At 37.0% G+C, this 18,600-nt stretch overlaps 1 protein-coding gene across 1 annotated transcript in view; it reads left to right on the top strand.

Moving 5' to 3' along the window:
- Positions 1-18,600, top strand: part of ABI3BP (ABI family member 3 binding protein) — a 173,107-nt gene that overhangs the window by 100,979 nt on the left and 53,528 nt on the right. Inside the window, exons 23-62 of the mRNA XM_087966474.1 lie at positions 382-450; positions 1,246-1,314; positions 1,630-1,710; positions 2,455-2,523; positions 2,865-2,945; positions 3,319-3,387; positions 3,703-3,783; positions 4,175-4,243; positions 4,559-4,639; positions 5,030-5,098; positions 5,428-5,508; positions 5,881-5,949; positions 6,264-6,344; positions 6,736-6,804; positions 7,134-7,214; positions 7,586-7,654; positions 7,969-8,049; positions 8,439-8,507; positions 8,838-8,918; positions 9,290-9,358; positions 9,673-9,753; positions 10,142-10,210; positions 10,540-10,620; positions 10,993-11,061; positions 11,376-11,456; positions 11,847-11,915; positions 12,699-12,767; positions 13,082-13,162; positions 13,554-13,622; positions 13,964-14,044; positions 14,417-14,485; positions 14,801-14,881; positions 15,268-15,336; positions 15,662-15,742; positions 16,114-16,182; positions 16,497-16,577; positions 16,966-17,034; positions 17,376-17,456; positions 17,828-17,896; positions 18,212-18,292. Coding sequence (XP_087822600.1) covers positions 382-450; positions 1,246-1,314; positions 1,630-1,710; positions 2,455-2,523; positions 2,865-2,945; positions 3,319-3,387; positions 3,703-3,783; positions 4,175-4,243; positions 4,559-4,639; positions 5,030-5,098; positions 5,428-5,508; positions 5,881-5,949; positions 6,264-6,344; positions 6,736-6,804; positions 7,134-7,214; positions 7,586-7,654; positions 7,969-8,049; positions 8,439-8,507; positions 8,838-8,918; positions 9,290-9,358; positions 9,673-9,753; positions 10,142-10,210; positions 10,540-10,620; positions 10,993-11,061; positions 11,376-11,456; positions 11,847-11,915; positions 12,699-12,767; positions 13,082-13,162; positions 13,554-13,622; positions 13,964-14,044; positions 14,417-14,485; positions 14,801-14,881; positions 15,268-15,336; positions 15,662-15,742; positions 16,114-16,182; positions 16,497-16,577; positions 16,966-17,034; positions 17,376-17,456; positions 17,828-17,896; positions 18,212-18,292 — 2,988 coding nt within the window. The remainder of the gene's footprint in view (positions 1-381; positions 451-1,245; positions 1,315-1,629; positions 1,711-2,454; positions 2,524-2,864; positions 2,946-3,318; positions 3,388-3,702; positions 3,784-4,174; positions 4,244-4,558; positions 4,640-5,029; positions 5,099-5,427; positions 5,509-5,880; positions 5,950-6,263; positions 6,345-6,735; positions 6,805-7,133; positions 7,215-7,585; positions 7,655-7,968; positions 8,050-8,438; positions 8,508-8,837; positions 8,919-9,289; positions 9,359-9,672; positions 9,754-10,141; positions 10,211-10,539; positions 10,621-10,992; positions 11,062-11,375; positions 11,457-11,846; positions 11,916-12,698; positions 12,768-13,081; positions 13,163-13,553; positions 13,623-13,963; positions 14,045-14,416; positions 14,486-14,800; positions 14,882-15,267; positions 15,337-15,661; positions 15,743-16,113; positions 16,183-16,496; positions 16,578-16,965; positions 17,035-17,375; positions 17,457-17,827; positions 17,897-18,211; positions 18,293-18,600) is intronic.

Here is an 18,600-nt window from a genome sequence, read left to right as displayed (position 1 = left end):
TTTTTTTACGTACTACTCTCTGTTCCTTTACAGCATGACTTCTTACATCTACCAAGTTTAATCTTATCAAAAGGGTTTACAAAATCTAGACATTCTGGAAATTAATATATGCACAAGTATTAAGCATATTACTGAATTACGAATGCACTACAACAAGGAGTAGAATGAAGGGACACTTTCCAACCGGAAGATAGAGCCCCGTAAAAACAAAAAATTCCTGCATCCCTCTACAAGAAATTCTTCCAAGCAATATATTTCTGTGTTGTAGTGTCATGCCTGATCAACCCATTTTAAGATAAAACAACTCTTAGGCTGACATAGGTGAAACCATATCCACATGTACAATGTGAACTTATTTGGGGGTTCTTTGCTTTTTTCTAGTTTCAACGGAGGACGATAATTATCTTCCTAAAGTCTTGAGCACGCCAGATCTTCCAATTACCAAATCTGGTAATTATGTGTTATCATATGGTTGATAAAAATGTAGACAGTGTGATTATCAGTAGATCGTGCACTCTTGCTGGCTACTTCAAAGCAAAGGGTTTCTGATTGAACATAACTTCGAAAGACTTGCCTGCAGATAATATGCAGAGCTTTAGAAATGCATAATATTGGGAGAATATTCACTTTTTTCAAGCTACTTTAGATCTTTGTTTTCCCAGGTTAAACTTAGTTACCCTTTGAGAATTCTTTCTACTTCAGTTCAAAATCCTTTCAAAAGTAAGATGGTATTTTGAATCCTGTACTTCGCTGTCAAATGTAGATTAATTTTGGACTGGACTTCCTTTCAGATTCTTTTAAAACAAGCCGGGTTCCGCCACAGTATAAAGAGACCGACTACATCATGCCCAAAGTACCAGACGTGAAACATGGTAGAGTGACTTTTTTTTAACATCCTTCTTTCTACCTCTAGAACTTATCTAGTATATTCATTTCTGAAAGAATCATGAACTCCAGACTTCCTAAATATATTCTAAATATATTCTGTACAAAATTGTACAAAAAGGAAGTGAAGTAGACATTCAATGTTGAAGACATCAGACCTGGCACACCAAAGCTTCTCTGATGGGCCTCCACTGAGGTTTAAAATTCCTCCAAGGCGATATGTTAGTTAATTGTAGGACCATGTATAACAATTCATCTCAAGATAGAAGGGCTCGTTGGCAACTTGGGGTACACAGGTGGAACCCTCTCCTTGAATGTGGACACTGTAAATTTACCTTGGGGTTCTTTGCTTTTTTCCAGTTTCAACTGTGGATGATAGAAATCTTCCTAAAGTCTTGACCACACCAAAACTTCCAATTACCAAACCTGGTAATTATATGTTGTCATATGTTTGATTAAATTATGTGTGGATTGATTGTTAGTAGATAAAGCATTCCTGGTGGTTGTTTAAAAATAACGAGTCTGTGCACTGAACAGAATTGGAACAACATGCCCGCAGATCACGTGTAGAACTTCATTATATAGATGGATAATATTAGGCGGCCATATAGTTTTTATCGTGCTACTTTTGAGGTTCATTTTCCTAAAATAACCCGTTTCTCATATGATTAGCATCACACAGTATTTGGAATCCTATGCTCCCTGTCAATTTAAAGACTAATACTATACTGGACTTCCTTTCAGTTTCTTATGAACCAAGCCCTGTTCCACCAAAATTTAAAGAACCTGGCTCCATCCTTGCAGAAGTACCAGACAGGAAACCTGGTAGAGTGACTATTTTTACGTACTACTCTCTGTTCCTTTACAGCATGACTTCTTACATCTACCAAGTTTAATCTTATCAAAAGGGTTTACAAAATCCAGACATTCTGGAAATTAATATATGCACAAGTATTAAGCATATTACTGAATTACGAATGCACTACAACAACGAGTAGAATGAAGGGACACTTTCCAACCGGAAGATAGAGCCCCGTAAAAACAAAAAATTCCTGCATCCCTCTACAACAGGGGTCCCCAACCGCCGGTCCGCGGACCGGTACCGGGCCGCGGAACAAGCCTTACCGGGCCGCTGGTTGCTGGGCGCCGCCATCTTTTTGGTAAAAAAGCAATTTTTCGTCAAAAAGATGGCGGCGCCAGCGCTGGTGAGCTTTTCCGGGTAGAAAGCCATTTCTACCGAAAAGCTCACCAGAAGCGCTAGCGCCGCCATTTTTGATGAAAAATCACTTCGTGACGCCACCGGAAGTGATTTTTCGTCAAAAGATGGCGGCGCCCAGCTGACGCCGGAACCGGGCGCGGCGCCCAGCTGACGCCGGAACCGGGCCGCGGCGTCGAAAAGGTTGGGGATCCCTGCTCTACAAGAAATTCTTCCAAGCAATATATTTCTGTGTTGTAGTGTCATGCCTGATCATCCCATTTTAAGATAAAACAACTCTTAGGCTGACATAGGTGAAACCATATCCACATGTACAATGTGAACTTATTTGGGGGTTCTTTTCTTTTTTCTAGTTTCAACTGAGGATGATAATTATCTTCCTAAAGTCTTGAGCACGCCAGATCTTCCAATTACCAAATCTGGTAATTATGTGTTATCATATGGCTGATAAAAATGTAGACAGTGTGATTATCAGTAGATCGTGCACTCTTGGTGGCTACTTCGAAGCAAAGGGTTTCTGATTGAACATAACTTCGAAAGACTTCCCTGCAGATAATATGCAGAGCTTTAGAAATAGATAGTATTGGGAGAACATTCACTTTTTTCAAGCTACTTTAGATCTTTGTTTTCCCAGGTTAAACTTAGTTACCCTTTGAGAATTCTTTCTACTTCAGTTCAAAATCCTTTCAAAAGTAACATGGTATTTTGAATCCTGTACTTCGCTGTCAAATGTAGATTAATTTTGGACTGGACTTCCTTTCAGATTCTTTTAAAACAAGCCGGGTTCCGCCACAGTATAAAGAGACCGACTACATCATGCCCACAGTACCAGACATGAAACATGGTAGAGTGACTTTTTTTTAACATCCTTCTTTCTACCTCTAGAACTTATCTAGTATATTCATTTCTGAAAGAAACATGAACTCCAGACTTCCTAAATATATTCTAAATATATTCTGTACAAAACTGTACAAAAAGGAAGTGAAGTAGACATTCAATCCTGAAGACATCAGACCAGGCACACCAAAGCTTCTCTGATGGTCCTCCACTGAGGTTTAAGATTCCTCTAAGGCGATATGTTAGTTAATTGTAGGACCATGTATAACAATCCATCTCAAAAAAGAAGGGCTCGTTGGCAACTTGGGGTACATAGGTGGAACCCTCTCCTTGAATGTGGACACTGTAAATTTATCTTGGGGTTCTTTGCTTTTTTCCAGTTTCAACTGTGGATGATAGAAATCTTCCTAAAGTCTTGACCACACCAAAACTTCCAATTACCAAACCTGGTAATTATATGTTGTCATATGTTTGATTAAATTATATGTGGATTGATTGTTAGTAGATAAAGCATTCCTGGTGGTTGTTTAACAATAATGAGTCTGTGCACTGAACAGAATTGGAACAAAATGCCCGCATTTCACGTGTAGAACTTCATTACATAGATGGATAATATTAGGCGGCCATATAGTTTTTATCGTGCTACTTTTGAGGTTCATTTTCCTAAAATAACCCGTTTCTCATATGATTAGCATCACACAGTATTTGGAATCCTATGCTCCCTGTCAATTTAAAGACTAATACTATACTGGACTTCCTTTCAGTTTCTTATGAACCAAGCCCTGTTCCATCAAAATTTAAAGAACTTGGCTCCATCCTTGCAGAAGTACCAGACAGGAAACCTGGTAGAGTGACTTTTTTTACGTACTACTCTCTGTTCCTTTATCACATGAGTAAACGTATCTATCTAGTGTAATCTTATCAAAAGGGTTTATAAAATCCAGACATTCTGGAAATTAATCTATGCACAAGTATTAAGCATATTACTGAATTACCAAAGCACTACAACAACGAGTAGAATGAAGGGACACTTTCCAACCAGAAGATAGAGCCCTGTAAAAACAAAAAATTCCTGCATCCCTCTACAAGAAATTCTTCCAAGCAATATATTTCTGTGTTGTAGTGTCATGTCTGATCTTCCCATTTTAAGATAAAATAACTCTTAGGCTTACATAGGTGAAACCATGTCCACATGTACAATGTGAACTTATTTGGGGGTTCTTTGCTTTTTTCTAGTTTCAACTGAGGACGATAATTATCTTCCTAAAGTCTTGAGCACGCCCAAACTTCCAATTACCAAACCTGGTAATTATATGTTGTCATATGTTTGATTAAATTATATGTGGATTGATTGTTAGTAGATAAAGCATTCCTGGTGGTTATTTAACAATAACGAGTCTGTGCACTGAACAGAATTGGAACAACATGCCCGCAGATCACGTGTAGAACTTCATTACATAGATGGATAATATTAGGCGGCCATACAGTTTTTATCGTGCTACTTTTGATGTTCATTTTCCTAAAATAGCCCATTTCTCATATGATTAGCATCACACAGTATTTGGAATCCTATGCTCCCTGTCAATTTAAAGACTAATACTATACTGGACTTCCTTTCAGTTTCTTATGAACCAAGCCCTGTTCCATCAAAATTTAAAGAACCTGGCTCCATCCTTGCAGAAGTGCCAGACAGGAAACCTGGTAGAGTGACTTTTTTTACGTACTACTCTCTGTTCCTTTACAGCATGACTTCTTACATCTACCAAGTTTAATCTTATCAAAAGGGTTTACAAAATCCAGACATTCTGGAAATTAATATATGCACAAGTATTAAGCATATTACTGAATTACGAATGCACTACAACAAGGAGTAGAATGAAGGGACACTTTCCAACCGGAAGATAGAGCCCCGTAAAAACAAAAAATTCCTGCATCCCTCTACAAGAAATTCTTCCAAGCAATATATTTCTGTGTTGTAGTGTCATGCCTGATCATCCCATTTTAAGATAATATAACTCTTAGGCTGACATAGGTGAAACCATGTCCACATGTACAATGTGAACTTATTTGGGGGTTCTTTTCTTTTTCTAGTTTCAACTGAGGACGATAATTATCTTCCTAAAGTCTTGAGCACGCCAGATCTTCCAATTACCAAATCTGGTAATTATGTGTTATCATATGGTTGATAAAAATGTAGACAGTGTGATTATCGGTAGATCGTGCACTCTTGGTGGCTACTTCGAAGCAAAGGGTTTCTGATTGAACATAACTTCGAAAGACTTGCCTGCAGATAATATGCAGAGCTTTAGAAATACATAGTATTGGGAGAACATTCACTTTTTGAAGCTACTTTAGATCTTTGTTTTCCCAGGTTAAACTTTGCTACCCTTTCTTCTTCAGTTCAAAATCCTTTCAAAAGTAAGATGGTATTTTGAATCCTGTACTTCGCTGTCAAATGTAGATTAATTTTGGACTGGACTTCCTTTCAGATTCTTATGAAACAAGCCCGGTTCCGCCAAAGTATAAAGAGACCGACTACATCATGCCCATAGTACCAGACGTGAAACATGGTAGAGTGACTTTTTTAACATTCTTCTTTCTACCTCTAGAACTTATCTAGTATATTCATTTCTGAAAGAAACATGAACTCCAGACTTCCTAAATATATTCTAAATATATTCTGTACAAAACTGTACAAAAAGGAAGTGAAGTAGACATTCAATCCTGAAGACATCAGACCAGGCACACCAAAGCTTCTCTGATGGGCCTCCACTGAGGTTTAAAATTCCTCCAAGGCGATATGTTAGTTAATTGTAGGACCATGTATAACAATTCATCTCAAGATAGAAGGGCTCGTTGGCAACTTGGGGTACATAGGTGGAACCCTCTCCTTGAATGTGAACACTGTAAATTTATCTTGGGGTTCTTTGCTTTTTTTCCAGTTTCAACTGTGGATGATAGAAATCTTCCTAAAGTCTTGACCACACCAAAACTTCCAATTACCAAACCTGGTAATTATATGTTGTCATATGTTGATTAAATTATATGTGGATTGATTGTTAGTAGATAAAGCATTCCTGGTGGTTGTTTAAAAATAACGAGTCTGTGCACTGAACAGAATTGGAACAACATGCCCGCAGATCACGTGTAGAACTTCATTACATAGATGGATAATATTAGAAGGCCATATAGTTTTTATCGTGCTACTTTTGAGGTTCATTTTCCTAAAATAACCGGTTTCTCATATGATTAGCATCACACAGTATTTGGAATCCTATGCTCCCTGTCAATTTAAAGACTAATACTATACTGGACTTCCTTTCAGTTTCTTATGAACCAAGCCCTGTTCCATCAAAATTTAAAGAACCTGGCTCCATCCTTGCAGAAGTGCCAGACAGGAAACCTGGTAGAGTGACTTTTTTTACGTACTACTCTCTGTTCCTTTACAGCATGACTTCTTACATCTACCAAGTTTAATCTTATCAAAAGGGTTTACAAAATCCAGACATTCTGGAAATTAATATATGCACAAGTATTAAGCATATTACTGAATTACGAATGCACTACAACAAGGAGTAGAATGAAGGGACACTTTCCAACTGGAAGATAGAGCCCCGTAAAAACAAAAAATTCCTGCATCCCTCTACAAGAAATTCTTCCAAGCAATATATTTCTGTGTTGTAGTGTCATGCCTGATCATCCCATTTTAAGATAATATAACTCTTAGGCTGACATAGGTGAAACCATGTCCACATGTACAATGTGAACTTATTTGGGGGTTCTTTTCTTTTTTCTAGTTTCAACTGAGGACGATAATTATCTTCCTAAAGTCTTGAGCACGCCAGATCTTCCAATTACCAAATCTGGTAATTATGTGTTATCATATGGTTGATAAAAATGTAGACAGTGTGATTATCGGTAGATCGTGCACTCTTGGTGGCTACTTCGAAGCAAAGGGTTTCTGATTGAACATAACTTCAAAAGACTTGCCTGCAGATAATATGCAGAGCTTTAGAAATACATAGTATTGGGAGAACATTCACTTTTTGAAGCTACTTTAGATCTTTGTTTTCCCAGGTTAAACTTTGCTACCCTTTCTTCTTCAGTTCAAAATCCTTTCAAAAGTAAGATGGTATTTTGAATCCTGTACTTCGCTGTCAAATGTAGATTAATTTTGGACTGGACTTCCTTTCAGATTCTTATGAAACAAGCCCGGTTCCGCCAAAGTATAAAGAGACCGACTACATCATGCCCATAGTACCAGACGTGAAACATGGTAGAGTGACTTTTTTAACATTCTTCTTTCTACCTCTAGAACTTATCTAGTATATTCATTTCTGAAAGAAACATGAACTCCAGACTTCCTAAATATATTCTAAATATATTCTGTACAAAACTGTACAAAAAGGAAGTGAAGTAGACATTCAATCCTGAAGACATCAGACCAGGCACACCAAAGCTTCTCTGATGGGCCTCCACTGAGGTTTAAAATTCCTCCAAGGCGATATGTTAGTTAATTGTAGGACCATGTATAACAATTCATCTCAAGATAGAAGGGCTCGTTGGCAACTTGGGGTACATAGGTGGAACCCTCTCCTTGAATGTGAACACTGTAAATTTATCTTGGGGTTCTTTGCTTTTTTCCAGTTTCAACTGTGGATGATAGAAATCTTCCTAAAGTCTTGACCACACCAAAACTTCCAATTACCAAACCTGGTAATTATATGTTGTCATATGTTGATTAAATTATATGTGGATTGATTGTTAGTAGATAAAGCATTCCTGGTGGTTGTTTAAAAATAACGAGTCTGTGCACTGAACAGAATTGGAACAACATGCCCGCAGATCACGTGTAGAACTTCATTACATAGATGGATAATATTAGAAGGCCATATAGTTTTTATCGTGCTACTTTTGAGGTTCATTTTCCTAAAATAACCGGTTTCTCATATGATTAGCATCACACAGTATTTGGAATCCTATGCTCCCTGTCAATTTAAAGACTAATACTATACTGGACTTCCTTTCAGTTTCTTATGAACCAAGCCCTGTTCCATCAAAATTTAAAGAACCTGGCTCCATCCTTGCAGAAGTGCCAGACAGGAAACCTGGTAGAGTGACTTTTTTACGTACTACTCTCTGTTCCTTTACAGCATGACTTCTTACATCTACCAAGTTTAATCTTATCAAAAGGGTTTACAAAATCTAGACATTCTGGAAATTAATATATGCACAAGTATTAAGCATATTACTGAATTACGAATGCACTACAACAAGGAGTAGAATGAAGGGACACTTTCCAACCGGAAGATAGAGCCCCGTAAAAACAAAAATTCCTGCATCCCTCTACAAGAAATTCTTCCAAGCAATATATTTCTGTGTTGTAGTGTCATGCCTGATCATCCCATTTTAAGATAATATAACTCTTAGGCTGACATAGGTGAAACCATGTCCACATGTACAATGTGAACTTATTTGGGGGTTCTTTGCTTTTTTCTAGTTTCAACTGAGGACGATAATTATCTTCCTAAAGTCTTGAGCACGCCAGATCTTCCAATTACCAAATCTGGTAATTATGTGTTATCATATGGTTGATAAAAATGTAGACAGTGTGATTATCGGTAGATCGTGCACTCTTGGTGGCTACTTCAAGCAAAGGGTTTCTGATTGAACATAACTTCAAAAGACTTGCCTGCAGATAATATGCAGAGCTTTAGAAATACATAGTATTGGGAGAACATTCACTTTTTGAAGCTACTTTAGATCTTTGTTTTCCCAGGTTAAACTTTGCTACCCTTCTTCTTCTTCAGTTCAAAATCCTTTCAAAAGTAAGATGGTATTTTGAATCCTGTACTTCGCTGTCAAATGTAGATTAATTTTGGACTGGACTTCCTTTCAGATTCTTATGAAACAAGCCCGGTTCCGCCAAAGTATAAAGAGACCGACTACATCATGCCCATAGTACCAGACGTGAAACATGGTAGAGTGACTTTTTTAACATTCTTCTTTCTACCTCTAGAACTTATCTAGTATATTCATTTCTGAAAGAAACATGAACTCCAGACTTCCTAAATATATTCTAAATATATTCTGTACAAAACTGTACAAAAAGGAAGTGAAGTAGACATTCAATCCTGAAGACATCAGACCAGGCACACCAAAGCTTCTCTGATGGGCCTCCACTGAGGTTTAAAATTCCTCCAAGGCGATATGTTAGTTAATTGTAGGACCATGTATAACAATTCATCTCAAGATAGAAGGGCTCGTTGGCAACTTGGGGTACATAGGTGGAACCCTCTCCTTGAATGTGAACACTGTAAATTTATCTTGGGGTTCTTTGCTTTTTTCCAGTTTCAACTGTGGATGATAGAAATCTTCCTAAAGTCTTGACCACACCAAAACTTCCAATTACCAAACCTGGTAATTATATGTTGTCATATGTTGATTAAATTATATGTGGATTGATTGTTAGTAGATAAAGCATTCCTGGTGGTTGTTTAAAAATAACGAGTCTGTGCACTGAACAGAATTGGAACAACATGCCCGCAGATCACGTGTAGAACTTCATTACATAGATGGATAATATTAGAAGGCCATATAGTTTTTATCGTGCTACTTTTGAGGTTCATTTTCCTAAAATAACCGGTTTCTCATATGATTAGCATCACACAGTATTTGGAATCCTATGCTCCCTGTCAATTTAAAGACTAATACTATACTGGACTTCCTTTCAGTTTCTTATGAACCAAGCCCTGTTCCATCAAAATTTAAAGAACCTGGCTCCATCCTTGCAGAAGTGCCAGACAGGAAACCTGGTAGAGTGACTTTTTTACGTACTACTCTCTGTTCCTTTACAGCATGACTTCTTACATCTACCAAGTTTAATCTTATCAAAAGGGTTTACAAAATCTAGACATTCTGGAAATTAATATATGCACAAGTATTAAGCATATTACTGAATTACTGAATGCACTACAACAAGGAGTAGAATGAAGGGACACTTTCCAACCGGAAGATAGAGCCCCGTAAAACAAAAAATTCCTGCATCCCTCTACAAGAAATTCTTCCAAGCAATATATTTCTGTGTTGTAGTGTCATGCCTGATCATCCCATTTTAAGATAATATAACTCTTAGGCTGACATAGGTGAAACCATGTCCACATGTACAATGTGAACTTATTTGGGGTTCTTTGCTTTTTCTAGTTTCAACTGAGGACGATAATTATCTTCCTAAAGTCTTGAGCACGCCAGATCTTCCAATTACCAAATCTGGTAATTATGTGTTATCATATGGTTGATAAAAATGTAGACAGTGTGATTATCGGTAGATCGTGCACTCTTGGTGGCTACTTCGAAGCAAAGGGTTTCTGATTGAACATAACTTCAAAAGACTTGCCTGCAGATAATATGCAGAGCTTTAGAAATACATAGTATTGGGAGAACATTCACTTTTTGAAGCTACTTTAGATCTTTGTTTTCCCAGGTTAAACTTTGCTACCCTTTCTTCTTCAGTTCAAAATCCTTTCAAAAGTAAGATGGTATTTTGAATCCTGTACTTCGCTGTCAAATGTAGATTAATTTTGGACTGGACTTCCTTTCAGATTCTTATGAAACAAGCCCGGTTCCGCCAAAGTATAAAGAGACCGACTACATCATGCCCATAGTACCAGACGTGAAACATGGTAGAGTGACTTTTTTAACATTCTTCTTTCTACCTCTAGAACTTATCTAGTATATTCATTTCTGAAAGAAACATGAACTCCAGACTTCCTAAATATATTCTAAATATATTCTGTACAAAACTGTACAAAAAGGAAGTGAAGTAGACATTCAATCCTGAAGACATCAGACCAGGCACACCAAAGCTTCTCTGATGGGCCTCCACTGAGGTTTAAAATTCCTCCAAGGCGATATGTTAGTTAATTGTAGGACCATGTATAACAATTCATCTCAAGATAGAAGGGCTCGTTGGCAACTTGGGGTACATAGGTGGAACCCTCTCCTTGAATGTGAACACTGTAAATTTATCTTGGGGTTCTTTGCTTTTTTTCCAGTTTCAACTGTGGATGATAGAAATCTTCCTAAAGTCTTGACCACACCAAAACTTCCAATTACCAAACCTGGTAATTATATGTTGTCATATGTTGATTAAATTATATGTGGATTGATTGTTAGTAGATAAAGCATTCCTGGTGGTTGTTTAAAAATAACGAGTCTGTGCACTGAACAGAATTGGAACAACATGCCCGCAGATCACGTGTAGAACTTCATTACATAGATGGATAATATTAGAAGGCCATATAGTTTTTATCGTGCTACTTTTGAGGTTCATTTTCCTAAAATAACCGGTTTCTCATATGATTAGCATCACACAGTATTTGGAATCCTATGCTCCCTGTCAATTTAAAGACTAATACTATACTGGACTTCCTTTCAGTTTCTTATGAACCAAGCCCTGTTCCATCAAAATTTAAAGAACCTGGCTCCATCCTTGCAGAAGTGCCAGACAGGAAACCTGGTAGAGTGACTTTTTTACGTACTACTCTCTGTTCCTTTACAGCATGACTTCTTACATCTACCAAGTTTAATCTTATCAAAAGGGTTTACAAAATCTAGACATTCTGGAAATTAATATATGCACAAGTATTAAGCATATTACTGAATTACGAATGCACTACAACAAGGAGTAGAATGAAGGGACACTTTCCAACCGGAAGATAGAGCCCCGTAAAAACAAAAAATTCCTGCATCCCTCTACAAGAAATTCTTCCAAGCAATATATTTCTGTGTTGTAGTGTCATGCCTGATCATCCCATTTTAAGATAATATAACTCTTAGGCTGACATAGGTGAAACCATGTCCACATGTACAATGTGAACTTATTTGGGGGTTCTTTGCTTTTTTCTAGTTTCAACTGAGGACGATAATTATCTTCCTAAAGTCTTGAGCACGCCAGATCTTCCAATTACCAAATCTGGTAATTATGTGTTATCATATGGTTGATAAAAATGTAGACAGTGTGATTATCGGTAGATCGTGCACTCTTGGTGGCTACTTCGAAGCAAAGGGTTTCTGATTGAACATAACTTCGAAAGACTTGCCTGCAGATAATATGCAGAGCTTTAGAAATACATAGTATTGGGAGAACATTCACTTTTTTGAAGCTACTTTAGATCTTTGTTTTCCCAGGTTAAACTTTGCTACCCTTTCTTCTTCAGTTCAAAATCCTTTCAAAAGTAAGATGGTATTTTGAATCCTGTACTTCGCTGTCAAATGTAGATTAATTTTGGACTGGACTTCCTTTCAGATTCTTATGAAACAAGCCCGGTTCCCTAAAGTATAAAGAGACCGACTACATCATGCCCATAGTACCAGACGTGAAACATGGTAGAGTGACTTTTTTTAACATTCTTCTTTCTACCTCTAGAACTTATCTAGTATATTCATTTCTGAAAGAAACATGAACTCCAGACTTCCTAAATATATTCTAAATATATTCTGTACAAAACTGTACAAAAAGGAAGTGAAGTAGACATTCAATCCTGAAGACATCAGACCAGGCACACCAAAGCTTCTCTGATGGGCCTCCACTGAGGTTTAAAATTCCTCCAAGGCGATATGTTAGTTAATTGTAGGACCATGTATAACAATTCATCTCAAGATAGAAGGGCTCGTTGGCAACTTGGGTTACATAGGTGGAACCCTCTCCTTGAATGTGAACACTGTAAATTTATCTTGGGGTTCTTTGCTTTTTTTCCAGTTTCAACTGTGGATGATAGAAATCTTCCTAAAGTCTTGACCACACCAAAACTTCCAATTACCAAACCTGGTAATTATATGTTGTCATATGTTGATTAAATTATATGTGGATTGATTGTTAGTAGATAAAGCATTCCTGGTGGTTGTTTAAAAATAACGAGTCTGTGCACTGAACAGAATTGGAACAACATGCCCGCAGATCACGTGTAGAACTTCATTACATAGATGGATAATATTAGAAGGCCATATAGTTTTTATCGTGCTACTTTTGAGGTTCATTTTCCTAAAATAACCCATTTCTCATATGATTAGCATCACACAGTATTTGGAATCCTATGCTCCCTGTCAATTTAAAGACTAATACTATACTGGACTTCCTTTCAGTTTCTTATGAACCAAGCCCTGTTCCATCAAAATTTAAAGAACCTGGCTCCATCCTTGCAGAAGTACCAGACAGGAAACCTGGTAGAGTGACTTTTTTTACGTACTACTCTCTGCTCCTTTACAGCATGACTTCTTACATCTACCAAGTTTAATCTTATCAAAAGGGTTTACAAAATCCAGACATTCTGGAAATTAATATATGCACAAGTATTAAGCATATTACTGAATTACGAATGCACTACAACAACGAGTAGAATGAAGGGACACTTTCCAACCGGAAGATAGAGCCCCGTAAAAACAAAAAAATCCTGCATCCCTCTACAAGAAATTCTTCCAAGCAATATATTTCTGTGTTGTAGTGTCATGCCTGATCATCCCATTTTAAGATAAAATAACTCTTAGGCTGACATAGGTGAAACCATATCCACATGTACAATGTGAACTTATTTGGGGGTTCTTTGCTTTTTTCTAGTTTCAACTGAGGACGATAATTATCTTCCTAAAGTCTTGAGCACGCCAGATCTTCCAATTACCAAATCTGGTAATTATGTGTTATCATATGGTTGATAAAAATGTAGACAGTGTGATTATCGGTAGATCGTGCACTCTTGGTGGCTACTTCGAAGCAAAGGGTTTCTGATTGAACATAACTTCGAAAGACTTGCCTGCAGATAATATGCAGAGCTTTAGAAATACATAGTATTGGGAGAACATTCACTTTTTTCAAGCTACTTTAGATCTTTGTTTTCCCAGGTTAAACTTTGCTACCCTTTGAGAATTCTTTCTTCTTCAGTTCAAAATCCTTTCAAAAGTAACATGGTATTTTGAATCCTGTACTTCGCTGTCAAATGTAGATTAATTTTGGACTGGACTTCCTTTCAGATTCTTATGAAACAAGCCCGGTTCCGCCAAAGTATAAAGAGACCGACTACATCATGCCCATAGTACCAGACGTGAAACATGGTAGAGTGACTTTTTTTAACATTCTTCTTTCTACCTCTAGAACTTATCTAGTATATTCATTTCTGAAAGAAACATGAACTCCAGACTTCCTAAATATATTCTAAATATATTCTGTACAAAACTGTACAAAAAGGAAGTGAAGTAGACACTCAATCCTGAAGACATCAGACCAGGCACACCAAAGCTTCTCTGATGGGCCTCCACTGAGGTTTAAAATTCCTCCAAGGCGATATGTTAGTTAATTGTAAGACCATGTATAACAATTCATCTCAAGATAGAAGGGCTCATTTGCAACTTGGGGTACATAGGTGGAACCCTCTCCTTGAATGTGAACACTGTAAATTTATCTTGGGGTTCTTTGCTTTTTTCCAGTTTCAACTGTGGATGATAGAAATCTTCCTAAAGTCTTGACCACACCAAAACTTCCAATTACCAAACCTGGTAATTATTTGTTGTCATGCGTTTGAATAAATTATATGTGGATTGATTGTTAGTAGATAAAGCATTCCTGGTGGTTGTTTAAAAATAACGAGTCTGTGCACTGAACAGAATTGGAACAACATGCCCGCAGATCACGTGTAGAACTTCATTACATAGATGGATAATATTAGAAGGCCATATAGTTTTTATCGTGCTACTTTTGAGGTTCATTTTCCTAAAATAACCCATTTCTCATATGATTAGCATCACACAGTATTTGGAATCCTATGCTCCCTGTCAATTTAAAGACTAATACTATACTGGACTTCCTTTCAGTTTCTTATGAACCAAGCCCTGTTCCATCAAAATTTAAAGAACCTGGCTCCATCCTTGCAGAAGTACCAGACAGGAAACCTGGTAGAGTGACTTTTTTTACGTACTACTCTCTGCTCCTTTACAGCATGACTTCTTACATCTACCAAGTTTAATCTTATCAAAAGGGTTTACAAAATCCAGACATTCTGGAAATTAATATATGCACAAGTATTAAGCATATTACTGAATTACGAATGCACTACAACAAGGAGTAGAATGAAGGGACACTTTCCAACCGGAAGATAGAGCCCGTAAAAACAAAAATTCCTGCATCCTCTACAAGAAATTCTTCCAAGCAATATATTTCTGTGTTGTAGTGTCATGCCTGATCATCCCATTTTAAGATAAAATAACTCTTAGGCTGACATAGGTGAAACCATGTCCACATGTACAATGTGAACTTATTTGGGGTTCTTTGCTTTTTCTAGTTTCAACTGAGGACGATAATTATCTTCCTAAAGTCTTGAGCACGCCAGATCTTCCAATTACCAAATCTGGTAATTATGTGTTATCATATGGTTGATAAAAATGTAGACAGTGTGATTATCGGTAGATCGTGCACTCTTGGTGGCTACTTAAGCAAAGGGTTTCTGATTGAACATAACTTAAAGACTTGCCTGCAGATAATATGCAGAGCTTTAGAAATACATAGTATTGGGAGAACATTCACTTTTTGAAGCTACTTTAGATCTTTGTTTTCCCAGGTTAAACTTTGCTACCCTTTCTTCTTCAGTTCAAAATCCTTTCAAAAGTAAGATGGTATTTTGAATCCTGTACTTCGCTGTCAAATGTAGATTAATTTTGGACTGGACTTCCTTTCAGATTCTTATGAAACAAGCCCGGTTCCGCCAAAGTATAAAGAGACCGACTACATCATGCCCATAGTACCAGACGTGAAACATGGTAGAGTGACTTTTTTAACATTCTTCTTTCTACCTCTAGAACTTATCTAGTATATTCATTTCTGAAAGAAACATGAACTCCAGACTTCCTAAATATATTCTAAATATATTCTGTACAAAACTGTACAAAAAGGAAGTGAAGTAGACATTCAATCCTGAAGACATCAGACCAGGCACACCAAAGCTTCTCTGATGGGCCTCCACTGAGGTTTAAAATTCCTCCAAGGCGATATGTTAGTTAATTGTAGGACCATGTATAACAATTCATCTCAAGATAGAAGGGCTCGTTGGCAACTTGGGGTACATAGGTGGAACCCTCTCCTTGAATGTGAACACTGTAAATTTATCTTGGGGTTCTTTGCTTTTTTCCAGTTTCAACTGTGGATGATAGAAATCTTCCTAAAGTCTTGACCACACCAAAACTTCCAATTACCAAACCTGGTAATTATATGTTGTCATATGTTGATTAAATTATATGTGGATTGATTGTTAGTAGATAAAGCATTCCTGGTGGTTGTTTAAAAATAACGAGTCTGTGCACTGAACAGAATTGGAACAACATGCCCGCAGATCACGTGTAGAACTTCATTACATAGATGGATAATATTAGAAGGCCATATAGTTTTTATCGTGCTACTTTTGAGGTTCATTTTCCTAAAATAACCCATTTCTCATATGATTAGCATCACACAGTATTTGGAATCCTATGCTCCCTGTCAATTTAAAGACTAATACTATACTGGACTTCCTTTCAGTTTCTTATGAACCAAGCCCTGTTCCATCAAAATTTAAAGAACCTGGCTCCATCCTTGCAGAAGTACCAGACAGGAAACCTGGTAGAGTGACTTTTTTACGTACTACTCTCTGTTCCTTTACAGCATGACTTCTTACATCTACCAAGTTTAATCTTATCAAAAGGGTTTACAAAATCCAGACATTCTGGAAATTAATATATGCACAAGTATTAAGCATATTACTGAATTACGAATGCACTACAACAACGAGTAGAATGAAGGGACACTTTCCAACCGGAAGATAGAGCCCCATAAAAACAAAAATTCCTGCATCCCTCTACAAGAAATTCTTCCAAGCAATATATTTCTGTGTTGTAGTGTCATGCCTGATCATCCCATTTTAAGATAAAATAACTCTTAGGCTGACATAGGTGAAACCATGTCCACATGTACAATGTGAACTTATTTGGGGGTTCTTTGCTTTTTCTAGTTTCAACTGAGGACGATAATTATCTTCCTAAAGTCTTGAGCACGCCAGATCTTCCAATTACCAAATCTGGTAATTATGTGTTATCATATGGTTGATAAAAATGTAGACAGTGTGATTATCGGTAGATCGTGCACTCTTGGTGGCTACTTCGAAGCAAAGGGTTTCTGATTGAACATAACTTCGAAAGACTTGCCTGCAGATAATATGCAGAGCTTTAGAAATACATAGTATTGGGAGAACATTCACTTTTTTCAAGCTACTTTAGATCTTTGTTTTCCCAGGTTAAACTTTGTTACCCTTTGAGAATTCTTTCTTCTTCAGTTCAAAATCCTTTCAAAAGTAAGATGGTATTTTGAATCCTGTACTTCGCTGTCAAATGTAGATTAATTTTGGACTGGACTTCCTTTCAGATTCTTATGAAACAAGCCCGGTTCCGCCAAAGTATAAAGAGACCGACTACATCATGCCCATAGTACCAGACGTGAAACATGGTAGAGTGACTTTTTTAACATTCTCCTTTCTACCTCTATAACTTATCTAGTATATTCATTTCTGAAAGAAACATGAACTCCAGACTTCCTAAATATATTCTAAATATATTCTGTACAAAACTGTACAAAAAGGAAGTGAAGTAGACATTCAATCCTGAAGACATCAGACCAGGCACACCAAAGCTTCTCTGATGGGCCTCCACTGAGGTTTAAAATTCCTCCAAGGCGATATGTTAGTTAATTGTAGGACCATGTATAACAATTCATCTCAAGATAGAAGGGCTCGTTGGCAACTTGGGGTACATAGGTGGAACCCTCTCCTTGAATGTGAACACTGTAAATTTATCTTGGGGTTCTTTGCTTTTTTCCAGTTTCAACTGTGGATGATAGAAATCTTCCTAAAGTCTTGACCACACCAAAACTTCCAATTACCAAACCTGGTAATTATATGTTGTCATATGTTTGATTAAATTATATGTGGATTGATTGTTAGTAGATAAAGCATTCTTGGTGGTTGTTTAAAAATAACGAGTCTGTGCACTGAACAGAATTGGAACAACATGCCCGCAGATCACGTGTAGAACTTCATTACATAGATAGATAATATTAGAAGGCCATATAGTTTTTATCGTACCACTTTTGATGTTCATTTTCCTGAAATTACCCATTACTCATATGATTAGCATCACACAATATTTGGAATCCTATGCTCCCTGTCAGATTAGAGACTAATTGTATACTGGACTTCCTTTCAGGTTCTTATGAACCAAGCCCTGTTCCATCAAAATTTAAAGAACCTGGCTCCATCCTTGCAGAAGTACCAGACAGGAAACCTGGTAGAGTGACTTTTTTAACGTACTACTCTCTGTTCCTTTATCACATGAGTAAATGCATCTATCTAGTGTAATCTTATCAAAAGGGTTTACAAAATCCAGACATTCTGGAAATTAATATATGCACAAGTATTAAGCTTATTACTGAATTACCAAAGCACTACAACAATGAGTAGAATGAAGGGACAATTTCCAACCAGAAGACAGAGCACCTTAAAAACAGAAATTTTCTGGATGCTTCTACATGAAAGATGAAAATTCTTCCAAGCAATATATTTCTTTGTAGTAGTGTCATGCCTGATCATTCCATT

The sequence above is a fragment of the Notechis scutatus genome, chromosome 5, assembly GCF_049901735.1.
Source record: "Notechis scutatus isolate UNSWTSFEM ecotype Mainland chromosome 5, rNotScu1.2, whole genome shotgun sequence".
Taxonomy (NCBI): Eukaryota; Metazoa; Chordata; class Lepidosauria; order Squamata; family Elapidae; genus Notechis; species Notechis scutatus.
The sequence above is the reverse complement of the archived record's forward strand: the minus strand, read 5'-3'. Positions and strand labels throughout refer to the sequence as shown.